Source organism: Octopus bimaculoides, chromosome 17 (assembly GCF_001194135.2).
Source record: "Octopus bimaculoides isolate UCB-OBI-ISO-001 chromosome 17, ASM119413v2, whole genome shotgun sequence".
In the NCBI taxonomy this organism is placed as follows: domain Eukaryota; kingdom Metazoa; phylum Mollusca; class Cephalopoda; order Octopoda; family Octopodidae; genus Octopus; species Octopus bimaculoides.
This window is the reverse complement of record NC_068997.1, coordinates 54657181-54673365: the sequence shown is the minus strand read 5'-3', so window position 1 is coordinate 54673365 and position 16185 is coordinate 54657181. Positions and strand designations below refer to the sequence as shown.

At 32.8% G+C, this 16185-nt stretch overlaps 1 protein-coding gene across 20 annotated transcripts in view; it reads left to right on the top strand.

Moving 5' to 3' along the window:
* Positions 1-16185, top strand: part of LOC106878639 (thrombospondin type-1 domain-containing protein 7A) — a 999802-nt gene that overhangs the window by 945195 nt on the left and 38422 nt on the right. For 19 of the 20 annotated variants that reach the window (XR_008265800.1, XM_052974016.1, XM_052974022.1 and 16 more), the window contains 2 exons: positions 1999-2092; positions 3696-3843. Coding sequence is in view for 18 of the 20 variants with exons in the window: in XM_052974016.1 (XP_052829976.1) it covers positions 1999-2092; positions 3696-3843 (242 nt within the window). In the remaining 2 variants the exon portion in view is untranslated. Of the gene's footprint in view, positions 1-1998; positions 2093-3695; positions 3844-6567; positions 6678-16185 lie in introns of all 20 variants that reach the window. The other variant, XR_008265799.1, reaches the window with a different exon arrangement.

Below are 16185 nucleotides of genomic sequence, written 5' to 3'. Positions count from 1 at the left end.
AGGGTCAAATATTAATGCTCAAATCATATTAATGTTGATTACCTTTCAACAAAGGACAACAGTTTCAACTGACAATATTTGTAGCATATTCACAACATAGAATAATAATAATAGCTTCAAATATTGGCACAGGGCCAGCAATTTTGGGGTAATGGGGTAAGTTGATTACATCACTCCCAAGCACTCAACTATCATTAAAAACCATTGACTTCAGCAGCATTTGAACTCAGGAAAAGAAGGTGCATGAAATGCTGCTCAGTATTTTGCCTAGCAAGCTAAAGATTCTGCCAGCTTGCCAAATTAAATAGTAGAGAATAATAATAATTTCTTTTATTAGTCACAAGGGGCATAGATGAGGGGGGACAGCACAAAGACCATCAACAATTGTGCTGAGCTTTACATAATGACTTTTGATGTCAGCACAGTGTCAGCAATTTCAAGGGCAGATGTTATTCAATTATAATGACTACATTGCTAGACTGTGGGGTGAAGGATGAAGGGTATACTTTGGTAGTATTCACTCTAGCTCTTTATGGTCTAATTTCAAATCCTGTTGAGGTCAACTTTACCATTGATCCTCAGGGTCAATAAAATAAAGTACCAGTTAAGTACTAGGGATCAATCTAATTGATTAACCCCACTCCACAAAATTGTTAGTTTTGCACCTGAGTCAAAAACCATCTTTATTATTATTAGTTTCTTCTTCAATTTTGTTTCCATTTCTTGCCAAGTGTCTTCCCAACACCTAGGGCAAAGATTATTATTATTATTATCATTATTATTAAGACAGTGAGCTGGCAGAATCATTAGCGCACTGGGTGAATTGCTTGGCAGCATTTCATCTGCCGCTACATTCTGAGTTCAAATTCCACTAAGGTCAACTTTGCCTTTCATATTTTTAGGGTCGATAAATTAAATCTCAGTCAAATATTGGGGCTGGTGTGATCAACTTATCCACTCCCCAAAGATTTCAAGCCTTGTGCCTACAGTAGAAAGGATTATTATTATTATCATTATTATTATATGCAAGTGTATAAAACTTTATATACTTTCTATAGATAACAGTAAGAATATATACTTAAATCTAATTTACTCTCATCATGTATAAATATGTTACAAGTATTTTCAAAGATAATAAAAATGCCAACATTTTGATTGACAATTTTTTCAATGATATGACATTTGAGATGCTGTTTTTCTTTTAACTATCAATTCATGATTACAGTTCTCTTATTTTATTTAGCATCATTTTTTAAACTTGTTACCATGTTGATGAGATGAATCTTGAAAATTTTGGCATTAAATTTTTTTTTTTTTTTTAACATCATAGTTCGAAATCCAAATATCACTGGTTGACTAAACGATTTTCTCCTGAATCGTTATTAAAATGACAAGAATTTCGATAATATTTTGAGTTTTATTCCAACAACTCAACATATATTCAAATGTTAAGAGAATTTAGTAAAAATGGGACACAGAATCAGTTAAAGAAACTTTATTAAATAAATTTGCGAAGAGAAATTATTTGAAATAACTACTATCAAAATGATCATCAACATCATCTTCCATGCCAACATGGGTTGAATGGTTTGACAGTGCATAATGAGTTAGAGGACTTCATCACAGGCCAGCGTTTGCTTTAGTATGGCTTGAACCACTTTACAGAGTTTATTGGGTGCTTTTCATAGCACCAGCATTAGTGAGGTTACCAGGTAACTTTCAACACAATGATCACCCTTGACAGAGTGCAGTACAGTTGGGAGTGAGGCAGCTTTACGCCCAGTGATGATAGGCTAAAGTTGGAAAAAAAAAGGGGCCCAGAACAGATTTCTTGTTGAAACTACAAGATCATTCGAATTAAATAACAGTGGGTGGGAGTAAGTAAGACAGAGTTAGAAAGAAGTGTGATAATTCAAAATTTAAATATTTATGGAAAAATTAGAAATTTTTGAATATTTATGACATCAATTAAAATAAAGTGCAATTTTTCTGTTTCAGACAAGAGAGGAAGTATGTCAATTTGGATGTACGCAGTGATTGGTGGAGGTACTCTGGCTGTTGCAGGACTGACATACTTCTTCTATGCTATATGGTATCATCATTTCATAGATTTTAAGTAGAATTCCTTTCGCATTTTTACAGTCTTTTGATGTTGTTAAATCATTAAAGTCTCTATAAAGATTTATTTAATGTGTATTTCATTGACTATTTTATCACAGTTCTATGATATCTTTATAACAAATGGAAAATTTCTGTTGTGAAAACTCTTGTATATAAAATTTGTTAAGCTAGTCATCATAAACTAATTCAGTGAAATATCCAGATTTTACAGCATATTTTCATCTGCTCTTTGATAATTCTGAATGAAAATTGATTCCTTGTCATTTATTACCACCTATCTGTCTTTTATGCCTACATCAGCTTTTAAGCTGAGCACTTTCTACTTAGAAACTTGTAGACAAACTCTACTGTCAACACATCTTTTCCTGTAGTCAAACCACTTCTAAATATGCTAAATAATATTTCTCTGAATGTTACTGAAATTAATGTTTTGAAAATACAAGTGATCATGTTGTGAAACATTCTTGGTCATTCGTCTCCAACAACTCTCAGCTGTCAGGTTTAATTTAAACACTGTGACACAGACTAAAAGCAATTTAGTTGAATAGCATTTTAGTCTTAATTCTTCACAGTATATCCATCAGTTTATCAGATGTTTTCTTTGTTTTTTCAACAATGGAGCAATTAATAAGGTTATACTATATAGTTTCATGGTGACAATTCTGTTTTCAATTTGCATTACAGCCATTTTTACAAAATGAATTTTGAAAATCTGAGTCTTTGAATATCATTGTTTTAAAATTCATCAATCTTTGCTGCTAATCAGAATGCTGGAGCAAAGTTAGAAACTGTTTGTCATGAAGAGATCTGAGGCAAACAAAGTCGTGTGGATTCCAAAAGCAAATCAATCTAAAAGTAAAATTTAATATTCTATTTCTATAGAAATATAAGTTATGTTATTGCAATGGAAAAATTAATATTCTATATTATAGCAAGTGCAGGTAGGTTTGTAAAATAACTATAGTGCCAGTTATGTCCTGTTATTATTTTTATTATATTTGTGTAACATTATCCGTTTTTTTCCCATCCTTGTTTTTGTATACATTTGCTGCTTTCTTCCAAAGAATCTAATGCTCTTAGCTTAGGTTTTCCTTGGGGCTGGCCAGATTGGAGCAATCACAAGGATAATCAACCGAAATTGCGAAGATAATTTGGTACTCGACTGAGGAAAGAAAACTTTGAATGACCTGTCTTTGTTTTCTTTGTATCGTCTATCTGGATGTTTCGTTGTCCCATTTTTGTATCACCTAACTGTCTGGATGTTTTGCGTTCTTGTCCCATTTTGTATTTTTTATATGTTTATTTATTCACATTGTTTTGAATTAATCATATATTATCTTGTAGCTTCAAGATTCCAATGGTGTATTTATATATTTTTAGAATGACATTGTAGGGTAGGTGTGAGAGGTTGAATCTGGTCAATTTAACATAAAACAGGTAGAATATCTGGGCCTGATATGAGCATATTAAATGCCAAAGTGTTAGATTAAATACCACAATGAATGTTTGAGTATTTCTTTTATTTGTTTCTTTTCACTTTCTCAGTAACAACCTTTCTTTTTTTCTCATCTCAGTGGATTATTTCGAAAAGGCCCACGTGACAGAGACAGTCGATCGCATGGTCAGGATACAACTTCACAACATCTTTCAATTGATGAACAAGCAGTTCAATGCAATCATGTCCAGGCATTTGTTGAGGCTCAGCAAGAAAACAATGAAAATGTATGTACAGCTTAATATATTTGCAACTTTAATATACACTCTCATCCACGTTTACTCTACAAATTTTATCTGTCACACTCACTTCAGTCAGTATTTTCGCATAGTCATACACACACACTCCACTTTTATAAATTTATTGTCAGTCTTTCATTAAGAAAAACATTTAGATAACAAAATACAAAATTAAAATTGTTTCTACAAAGATAACTTGAAAGATTTAATTCAAGTTTTGCCTTTTTTTCCTTTAAACAATTTAGATTATTGAAGTGAGGTGCTGATCAGGTATAAGAATAATATCAAGTTTGATATAATAATCATTTGAGCTAAGAAATTTTTGTCAAATTATTTTTATAACCATAAGAAATCATTTTATGCTTTTTTACCTATTGAGATCAACTTAAACAAGTGTTTTTTCTGTATTGTAATTAGTAATTCTCATTATAATGCTTCCCCGTAAATTAATTAGCTTATTATATCAAATATTCATTAACTTTATATTTTATCTTGATATATATTTATGAAACAAAGTTCTTTGATTGATGTAATCTACATTGAAAAATGTTCATTATGATAGATTTTTCCACAATATTTATAATTTTTATATATCAGATCAATAATAACAGCAATAATAGGAGTAATAATAGCAATAACATTAACAAAGCTCGCATTTTGAAATATTAAATGGATAACAAAACAGAGGGGGAAAATTATCCAATTATATGAGTAGTGCAATCCTTTTGATTTATTTCACAAAAGTAAATACGCATCTATTTATTGTACATACAAGCTAATTAGTAGTGGAAGTAAGCATTAATTAAGGAAGATTTCTAATATGAAATTGGGTTAATTAGCTCAGTTGTCTTGCACAATCAACTGTAAAACATTATTACATTATGTAAGTACAGATATGTTGAGGTAGTAGTACATTAAATACCTTTGTAGGAAGAAATATTTACAGATTGACTCTGATCTTTACTTTTTAGTTGTGGTCAGACTGACATAAAATCATCAATCAATACCAGTGTTTAGAAATTGATTATAAATTATAATTCTCCCAGTATATGTTACCATACTATAAATATTTAATCATTACAACTACCATAAATTTTCATTCAAATTAAAAAAAACAAAAACAATGCAAGTACATGCAAACCGTGGAAATCGATACATAAATGTTTTTATTCCATATAGAGGGGAATGTATATCAGGAAGAAATAGCTTTCACAATATAGTTTTATTCCTAAGGCACTGAGGTGGCAGAATCGTTAGCATGCCGGGCAAAATACTTAACAGTGTTTTGACTGTCTTTACGTTCTGAGTTTAAATTCCACCAAGGTCGACTTTGCCTTTCATCCTTTCGGGGTCGATATAAGTACCAGTTGCGCACTGGGGTCGATCTAATTGACTGACCCCCTCCCCCAAAATTTCAGGCCTTGTGCCTAGAGTAGAAAAGAATATAGTTTTGTTCCTTTACGTTCTGGTTTCAAATCTCAGAGGAGCTAATTTTACTTTGCACTCACTGGGATTGGTAAATCAATCACCAATCAAATACTATATTCAATTAGATTAAACATACCCTCTCCCCAAACCAGTAGCTTTATGCTTATACTAAGAATAAAGCAATTGATTAACAGTTCCAGCCAGTAGTGATTTCAGTCACAATGGTTTATTCTAAATGATATGTATATTGATTTCAGCAACAGAATTCCATTAATACCTTAAATGATTATTTGCAACACCTATTATTACCTATGATTTCAAGTAGTAGTTAATATCTGTGCAAAGCGTGCATCATGATAGAAAATAGTGGATGATAATCTAGCAGCAGCAAACTAACTGTCATTTAGTTTATTCAACATCAATTAATAAGAATTGATTTTGCCACAAGTATTCCCCTATTCTGATACCTGATAAAAAAAAATGTTATCTAAAGGAAAAATTTATGTACACAAACAACACAAAAGTCAAACTGTGTTATCAATATTAACTTAAAACTATTTTACATCCTTCCTGCCTCAAATATATATATATATATAGTTAAAAACTGTTACTCAGAGTTTCACATTCCCGTTCATGGGACAGGACTATATATATATATATATATATTTATATATATATATACACACACACACACGCACACACACACACACACTTCTGAAAGTGTAAGCCTAAACTACAATTTTTTATCATTATTTTTCGAGCATCGAAAATCTTGATATTAATCATAAGTTTATCTATAAATAGGAACAAATATCTTATTCTCTCAAATAAAGTAAATTGTTGAAGTTGCATTGTATTTACAGTTAAGGCTATTATTGTTAAAATTTTAAATGTAAGAAACCTGAATTTCGCCTCATTTAATATTTTTTTAGAAATTTACATAAATTCTTAATTAGTTTTATCATCATCATCATCACCATGGTTGTAATATGTTTCACTATAGGACAGATTGGATGAGATGTCAGTACACTATTTTTCCATAAATTTCCATCTTGTTCCACAAATCTAATTGTTTCAATTCCAAAGTCTATGTTTCTACTCTTATAATAAAATCTCTATTTACTTTCCAATGCAGCAATACCAATTACTTTGAAGAACTTTTTCACCAATTTTTATTAGCAAATGTCTAAGATTATTTTTAATCACTGTCTAAATTTTCTTCCCCCAACCTTCCTATTATATTTATATTGTCAAACTACAATCAGTTTTGTTTTTCCTATTTAGTCCTCTGAATGTAGATCCCCTGAATTCACTGACATCAAACCAGCTGCTAATGAAGACAGCAGTTCTTGAAACCATTTTCATTATTTAAAACTCTAACAGCTATACTGCCAGTAGGTCTACTTTCTCTAAATACGTCATCACTAACAGACCATAATCCCTTGTCTGCAGTTTATATCTAATCCTTTTACTAGCAATTCCAGTGAATCTGTTCATGTTCCTTGATCTCTCACCAAAGTTTTATGATACATGGATTTTTTCCCTTCACACTGACAATGCAATATCAAGTTCCTGCCAATATCAATCAAAACCAATTTCCAAATGTTGCTGAACTTTTGAAATCTGATTTAGCTTTAGATATGATCCTAATTCTTCTGAACAACCTTTGATTTCTTTAGCTCCTTTAAAGATACTCAACTGTAAGCTTCCTTCATAACAACAGCTTCTCTTGCTGTGCAGTTGTCTCAAAACTTGCAGTAAAGAGAAGACAGCTGAGAATAGACTTTTTTAGTGATTAAATAATAAAGCATTAAATACCCCACTGAGCTAATCAGCTCTGATCCTAATTTTTATACATGATATAGTTCTGAACAGCTTTCATGAACAAATATGGCCCTAGTTTTATTACTCCATACAGTCTTGGACAGCTCGCATAGTCGTTCCTTCTCTACAAACTATTAAAACTATTCATTAGATTTACAAATCAAAACAAATTTTTCATTATGAAAAATTCCATTTACATAAAAATACAGCATCTCTAATTCAATAATCTGATAAAATTCCCCAACTAGGCATCGTACATAAAGTATCTGTGACTTCATAATATATTCTATTGGCCTGAGGCACCAATAATCCTCATGACTACTCCACAATATTATCTCTAAATGTATAACAGATGTCTATAACAGTGTGACAAAAATTACCTTAGATAACAACTTGCTAATGGATCTGGATCAAGTGATTTAATTTGAACAAATATTTAAACCCTTTTCATATCAACCTGCCTGAGACTGCCCCTCATTCTATAATAGAAATTCTTTTGTAAAGTGATCCAAGTTAAACACTTCCACTAAAATTTCATATTAATTTACATTAAAAAACTAGCTCAATAATGACAAAGTTATCTTGATAAACTTCATTATTTTCAAAATTAATTGAAACAAAAGCAGGGTAATATATCAGTTTCTAAAGACTACAATGTATTAATTCCAGTTCTTATCTCACTCTCCATCTGTGAATCTCTTAACCCCAATAGAAGTTCTTTCTTCCTATCGAAGTTATATATCTTACCCACAAACGCCTGATTGACAGTTCTATTTTCTGTCTATCCTTTTACAAATGAACTACAAAATATATATTACATTCCCCAAAAGAACCATTTCTTTTCATCCATGACTCTTCCTGCAATTAATACCTCAAAGAAATGTAAAGAAGACTAATTCTCATAATTGGAATAAAATGATAAAAGCCAGTTTGATACATATATTGTTAAAATGCAATATTTTACAATTAAGTGTTGAACATATCCAGTTGACTTGAAGCATAGTTTAGACATAACCATTTAGATTTTCTTCAATAATTAGCATTTTCAGAATAAAGAAAATTAGGTGATTTAGAAATGAAAAATTTATAATTTTAAAAGATAAAAAAGACACCCTTATAGCTATGACTGCTGCTTGATTATATTCACTATTTCATGTTACATATCTCAATAATTTGAAGCTTTTAACAAATTGAAAAACGCCTAATTTTCATGTTTTAATTTTGCTTCATATTTTTCTCCTTTTAAATGTACATAGTAAAAAAAAAGTATACACTTGTAAATAATGCTGCTTAAAATTCAAAATTATTTATATATTCCAAAGTGTCCAATAAATGTATCATTGACTCTCCGATCTATTAGCATTTAACTTTCAAGGAATCAGTTCAGATATAAGTGGATAAAAGATTTTATTATATTTTCATTAGAATAAATAAAGTTATTACATTATTTATGAAATGTTTTTTTATTCACAATTATTTCATAACTCAAATTTGGTCTAAATGTATGAGAGCTGGTGTTCTGCAATGTCACATAACAATAAATTCTATGATTTTATTGGTAGAATTGTTCAACACTTCTTAAGAAAAACAAATGTAGTTAGGGTGAAAATAAAAATAGCAGTGGTGGGTATGGATGGGATGGCTAAATAAGAATTTACTTTCTTGAATTTTCAATTGCATTTTCCTCAGTTATTAACCTAACATTTGACAGTTCACATATTTGCCTCATTATTGATATTAACTTTACATGTATAGCCATTTAAAATATTTTCAAACTATTTGCAATTCCTGTTTCCTAATTAAAAATTTAATCTCCCTTTTTAAAGTTAAAGAAGGTGGGGGATTATATTTTGATTACAATATTATATCTTACTAATTTGAAAAACACTTGTTAAATAACTTTATTTACATGAAACTTACCAATCAGATAATAACAGGAACTTTTATTAGACAAAAAAAAAAATATTTATTTGAAAGCATGCATTTGAAAAAAAAAAAAAAAGAACAATCTTATATTGGAAGCTTTATGATATTTTATGTATTCCATAGGTTTTTCTGCTTTTAGGAAGCTTTGTTTGGGCCTTTCTCTTTTTTCTTTAATTTAAAAAAAAAAATTTTGTTGCTTTTGCTTGGCTGTTGGGTTCTGTTTCTTTATTTTCTTAGAATGAAATCGTGTAAGATAGAATGCATAGATATAAAACCTAATAATATATGAAATCTTGCATATAATCTAATTTTTGTATAAAAATAAAAACAATATTTAGAATGAACTTATTTGTGAAAGCAATAAGTACATCCGGGAAATTTATATTTAAAATTTCAAGATGCAATCCATGAAAATTCTAAGTTGTCAACAATAAACAAAAAGAAAACAAAATGGCAGCAGAGTGAAATTCTCTTAAATTCAAATTTAAAATACATTAGAAAGCCTTCTCAAGTAATTGACCTCTGTAGATATAATACTCATGGGGTTTCACAAATGGTTTCCCAGCCAATCTTTACTGACTAATAAGAAACATGTATACATAATGTAAGCAGGAATAATAAAACATCACACAAAATGCCTTGTGGTATTTAGAGATAACACTTTACATTCTGAATCCAAATTCCATCAAAGTCAATTTACTTTGCATCCAGATAGGAAGTTGGAGGGAGGGGCATTAAAATAAGCTTCTAGGGTTAATCATCTGTACCCTGTTCCAGAAGTTGTAACCTTGTGCCAAGATTAGGGATCAGTTCTGCTACATTCAATATAAAATTTAATACAAATTAAATATGTATGGAACGTAAAATATTGTAGCCGACACCAGAATGGAAAGTGAGTGTTGACTGATGAGGATAACTGAACACAATACCAGCTATAAACATGCTGCATTATGAATAAATTACTCCCTTAAGTAAAAGTAATACTTCAGTAGCAATAGTTTTGAATAGCAAGAATAAGGAAGATAATATTGGGTGTGGCACCATGGTCAAGTGTCTTCTACTATAGCCTCAGGTTGACTAAAGACTTCTGGGTGGAGTTGGTAGAGGGAAACTGAACGAAGTCCATCAATGTGTCTTCTTGTTTGTCCCCCACCACTGCTTGACAACTGGTGTTGGTGTGCTTACATCCCTGTAACTTAGCTGTTTGGCAAAAGAGACCGAAAGAATAAGTACTGGGCTTAAAAATATATGTACTGGGGGTCAATTCATTCAACTAAAAATGCTTCAAGGTGATGTCCCAGCATGGTCATAGTCAAATGAGTGAAACGATATATCATGAGGAGTAGAAAGAGGCAACGTAAAAAGGAGAAGGTTTCACAAGTTCACAAATACAGTAATAGCTTAATGCTTTAGACAAAGAGTGTCTTAATATTTTGCAAGTCCTTCATCAGAGAACAAAAGCATAAAAGGAGTACGAAAGATGAAAGATCAGTGAAAAGGAGACATATATTCACACACACACACACACACACACATATATATATGTATGAAATTTATTAGATTATTTCAAAATGTTAAACATACTTTATCAGATGTCCTCACTATTTAATTCTCATTCGATTGGCTTTTATCCTTTAAATGCAGAGCCTCCTTTCAATTCTTAGTATGTCTAAAATTGATGTCAGAACGATAAGTTTACAATGAGAATAAATCCCTTCATATTTTTCATCACAATGACGAAAATGTGTATATTTGACACTCAGTTTTCTCACTTCCTTAATTCTCTGCCAGTTTCCATTCTTCCTTAAATATTACCATACTCAACAAAGATACACTTATCTTAGGAAGCAACAGACATGAAAATCTGATAGATAGAAATAATCACTTTAGTGTGTTTAAAATTTAATACCATATAATCAATATTTTAAAAAGACAACTATCCTAAGTACCTTATTCAGTAATAAATCTCTTTCAAACATTTTTATTTGATAAAAATAAAATTTATTCAAACAATATTTTTGAATAAAAAATGTTTATAATTATGACAAAAGCAGTTTGAACATGAAGCATTGATATCAACTGAACAAAGTACCAGCTATAAAATGAAACCCAAACTTTAATGTGGAAACAATCAAGTTTGTATGAGTTCAAGCTGATAGAAATAGTACCCAAATCTGCTTCAAGTTACTGACTACTATCTTTAAAAAAAAGGGAAAGAACACATTAGATAGCATAGTCTAAGACATACTGAAAGACAATATGGTCTTAATTAAGGCATGTCTAATGATAGTGTTGAAGGTTGTGGTGGTGGTGACAGTTGATGATAGTGATGTTGAGGTGTGAAATAGCATGAACATAGAGTTGGTATCATTATGTTTAATGGTGACAGAAAATACTGAAGGTGCTGTGATGGTGAGGGAACCAAAACGACATGAGAAGGATGGTGATGGTGATGGTGATAGTGGCTAAAGAGATGATGATAATTATGATAGAGGAAAGAGGATTATACTGACACATGAAAGAGTGGGGGTGAATGCATTTTCACAGAATTCTTCTTCATGATTTTGGGATATCCAGAGGACATGGTAAGGTCAGGGAGCAACTAACTAACAAGCTCAATCATACTATATGTTGGCTTGTATCATGATATTCTACTGTTCAAACAATTATTATATTAAAATGTGAGGGACTGCATGTAATCTATCCCATCACAGAAGCCACATCTTAAAAATAGCCATATCTAAAGTGTTCTTGTCTGAAGATTGATTGGAGTTATCCTTCTTGATGCTGCTAATAATATAACTATCCCCAGTGAATGATTAGCATTTTATAGAGTTTGTGTCTTCATATGGTTTATGATATGGATAGTCTTAGCTCATATTACTGTTCAAAGTTAAATCTAGATAATTCTTTTATTCTCGATATCATATTCATTGTAATTTTCCAAAGTTTATGTGTGTGATTTGTCTGTTTTACTTGTACAGTTGTTAGTCCATCGACTCTCTACAACCCACTTTTACTTCAGTTGTAAAAGCATTGGATTGTTTGAGGTGTTTAATATAAACATCGTTTGCAATGGATTGCTAACCCCTTTGCCTAGTCACTTACAACGTGTTCCAGTTTTGTATTTTATAGGGAATGGTAATTTGATCTAATAATTATCAACTATTCAGTTTCCTAGTAAGCATATACATGACTTGAATAAATTCCTAGAATCTTTAAATGGCTTTAGATATTATTTCTAATCCTTTTGGAATCTATTTGTAAGACTGAAATTTCACATTTTTAATAGGCAAGTCTCCACCTCAAAATTTCCATGCCCTTAAGGTACAGAGGATTTTGTTTGTCTCAAAACCAAACTCCCTGTCTGTAGCTACGTTAATCCTTATTGAAGAAAAAGACCTTCCACTTTATCCTTCTTAGTGTTTTCTCCATAACTTGTGTGCTGTAGAGCTTTTTGTTGGTGAATGCTCAATTGCATGTCTATCTAGTGTTCTATGTATTGATTCCTGTGTGCTTATGGTACTTAACTGAATGGAAAACTTTAAATTCAATAAAAAATGAAAGAACAAAGTACTAAAAATCCTAAAGTAGAGCATTTCTTTATTTTGGTCAATTGAAAGCAATCAATCTTTGCACTTTTCTTGTATGAAAAATCACTTAGTTTATCAGGCTGCTATATTGGAATACAATTGAAAACAAAATCAAGCCGTGTCAACAAAGCATACAACTCCTATTTTGAGATGGCAGACAAGGGAAATTACTCTTGAGGGACTGAAGGGAAATAATGCACAAAAAGTGTGTTTGAACAGGGTCCTGATATAAAATACTGAAGCAATATAAGATATGGGGGGTGGAGCACACTGGTATCACTATGTGTTCTGTGCTTGAACTTTGTCAACTTCCTCATGGTTAATGCATAAGAGCCTGGCACTGGGAAGCTTGGTGTAGTTCAAATTACCGAAATTCAATGCTGGATCAGAACAGTTATGGAGGGCTGTTTGAGGTGAGAATCCTCTCAAAAGCTTTCAACTATTCGTACAGCATGTGGTTTGGCTCCTGTAACCAGATAAAAGTGCAAAACATCAGATACCACTGCATTGTTACATAGAAGTAATACAGTGCAGTAAACCTCATACAAATGTTGAAAGAAAAATCTCAACAGATCCTTTTCTTCTTTCTTTGCTATGTAGTTTGTGCCAAGCTGCCTGCAAAATGGATTTCAGAAATGGCAATGAATTTCAGAAATGGTAAGATATGGTACATAGCACAGTTAAATATGCCAAGTACATAAAAATTAGTATATATTTAAATGTAGTGTTGCATACCAAATCTTCTACCAATGGAATTATTATAAATAAGCAACAGAAATCTGTGTCGTAGCAATTCTTTTCTAATAGGACAGTTGAAGATGGAATGGAAATGAGAGGAAGAAAGCAAGAAATATTGTCTGTTTAAAGTAAAGAAATGTCTTTTTTGCTGGCCAAATCAATGACATGGCAAGTAGCTTGCTTATCCACATTTGTGTACAGACAGATGAATGATCAAACTCATGACACTGGCTAGAAACATGAAAATCAGTATGATTATAGAAGTACAGATTCACATACATGTGATTACAAATATACACAGATAATGGAAGTTGATGCTACCAGCTCACATGCCTTCACATACACATACTGGTGAGCATGATCTCTCTCTCTCTCTCTCTCTCAAAATGTGTGTCACTGACATGGATGCATGTTTGAAACAAACACACACATACACACCTATCGAAATGTAAAAATTTACACATGCACACACAAACGCATGCACACATGCAGAAAGATGCTTTAAGTGTGAATATGATGCATTGTTTTATTTTTCATTGATCTTTTTTTTTTCATGTATTTCCTAGAATGCAATGCTCTGTGATGAGTGGATACGATAGAAATCTGTCTCTGGATCAAGTTTCCTTGATCTGCACAGACATTCCTCCAATAGTTCCCGTTGTTTATTGACGACTTCAACTTGGGAACTGAAACGCCACTGTCAGTTTCTTGTCTGTCAACATATGTTGTAGCTGGTCAACCTCTGTTCATGTGGCCATATGGTGGTTCCCAGAGTAACAACATCCCTGAGGAATTTGTTCATGGCCCAGTAACATTGCCCAGTAAAAGGTGATGGAATCTCTTGGCTCATACCATCTCTACTAATGAGGAATCTGATTTCTTCGAAATCAAGGCAGGAGTATTACAGGGAGAGATGCTAGCTCCATACATCTTCGTCATTGTGATGGACTAGAAAATCATCAATATATCAGTTTCACTCAGCAAAAAACAACTGCCAGAAAATTGTATCTCTGACAGACTATGCAAATTATTTATGCCTTCTGTCTGACTTCATGTCTGATGCCTAGGCATTCCTGGCACAGCTTGAAGGAGCAGCCCAAGAGGCAGAGCTTCACATGAATGTCAACAAGACTGGTGTGGTGATGTTCAATACTTCTAAAACTCCCAAATCACTGGAGACAACATAAGACAAGTGAAAGACCGCAAATATCTCAGTGCATAGTTATCCTCATCAGAGAGAGAACTCAAAACAAGAAAGGCCCAAGCCTGGACTGCCATCAGCAAACTAGATTGGATTTGGCAGTCATCCCTCTCAAGAAGACAAAAAGTCATGTTCTTCAAAAAAATTGTTGAAAGTGTGCTACATTTTGGGTCCAAAACTTGGACCCTGACAAAAGCGTTGCAGAAACAACTAGAAAGATGTTACACCTGCTTACTCTAACATGCACTGAATATTGAATGGCAACAGGTTACCAATAAAGACCTCTACAGAGACCTTCCCCTTTATATCAGAGGTGGTCAGAGATAGAAACCAAGCGGCTCTTAATGGGGGGGGGAGAAGTACATTGGATAGGAAGGCCAAGGGTTGATCAAGAGTGCATTGAAGAATACAAGGAGGTACTTGTCAAAGAGATCATCTACCCAAAGGCCTGTTTCACCAACATGTAGATGACCATGAAGATTGTAAGTGATGCAGTAAATAATGTTGTAGAATTAAGATTTGGGGTGATGGTTGTTGGGGGATTTTTGATGAAGAGAAAGGTGTGGCAAATGCACTGGAATGTAGCTGATTGGGTGTAATAGGAGGGTAGTGAACTTTGAACTCAAGTGGCACATTGTAGGCTACTCTTATTGGCACACTTGTAAAAGACTTTTTATGCACTATTACTGTAACATTGAATCTTCTAACAACTTTAGGGCAATAGGAGGTAATGGACTGGCAAAACCATGCAGGACAAAAGGACTTGTGATAGCTGTGTCTCTTGACATTTTAATTTCAAATCTAACTGAAATAAATGAAAGAAATACTAAACATGGATCAACCCATATCCTACAGATTTTGACTTCATGTTAAGAGGTAACATCAATTTTATAGAAATTGATCTGCTTTTCGTCAGCCACCACTAAGATATCATTTGATTCACATCCTTGAAAAATTGTGAACAACTGTATTATAGATGTGGGTAGTGCATACATGTGAATATATACACATGCACACACAGGCACAAGGATCAAACACTTTTAATCCCAAAAGAGAGTGTTCAATATGTGTAATACAGAGCTGATTTATATTATCACAATATTATAAAGTTATCAGGGCATTTCTAGTATCTACTTCAAACTGGTTGTGAAATAAAGGCAGCTTTTGTTGATATTGACCTGTAGAATCTATGGCTCTAGACATATAGTTGTACAGCTAACTACCTATACCAACATTAATTCGAGTAATATATTTTAACTATTCTGTTCTGTAATGTGTGTGTGCGTGTGTAAAAGTGCCACACCCTAACAGTTGAGGGAACCCGTGGAAGAGGTAGGCCCAGGAAGACCTGGGCTGAGGTGGTGAGGCAAGACCTTCGTACATTGGGCCTCACCGAGGCGATGACTACGGACCGAGACCTTTGGAAATGGGCTGTGCGTGAGAAGACCCGGCAAGCCAAGTAAGATCGTTGCCAGTGCCCCTGGACTGGTTCTTGTGCGGGTGGCACATGAGATGCACCATTTTGAGCGTGGCCGTTGCCAGTACCGCCTGACTGGCTCCTGTAGGATTTTCGAGCGAGATCGTTGCCAGTGCCCCTGGACTGGCTTGTGCGGGTGGCAC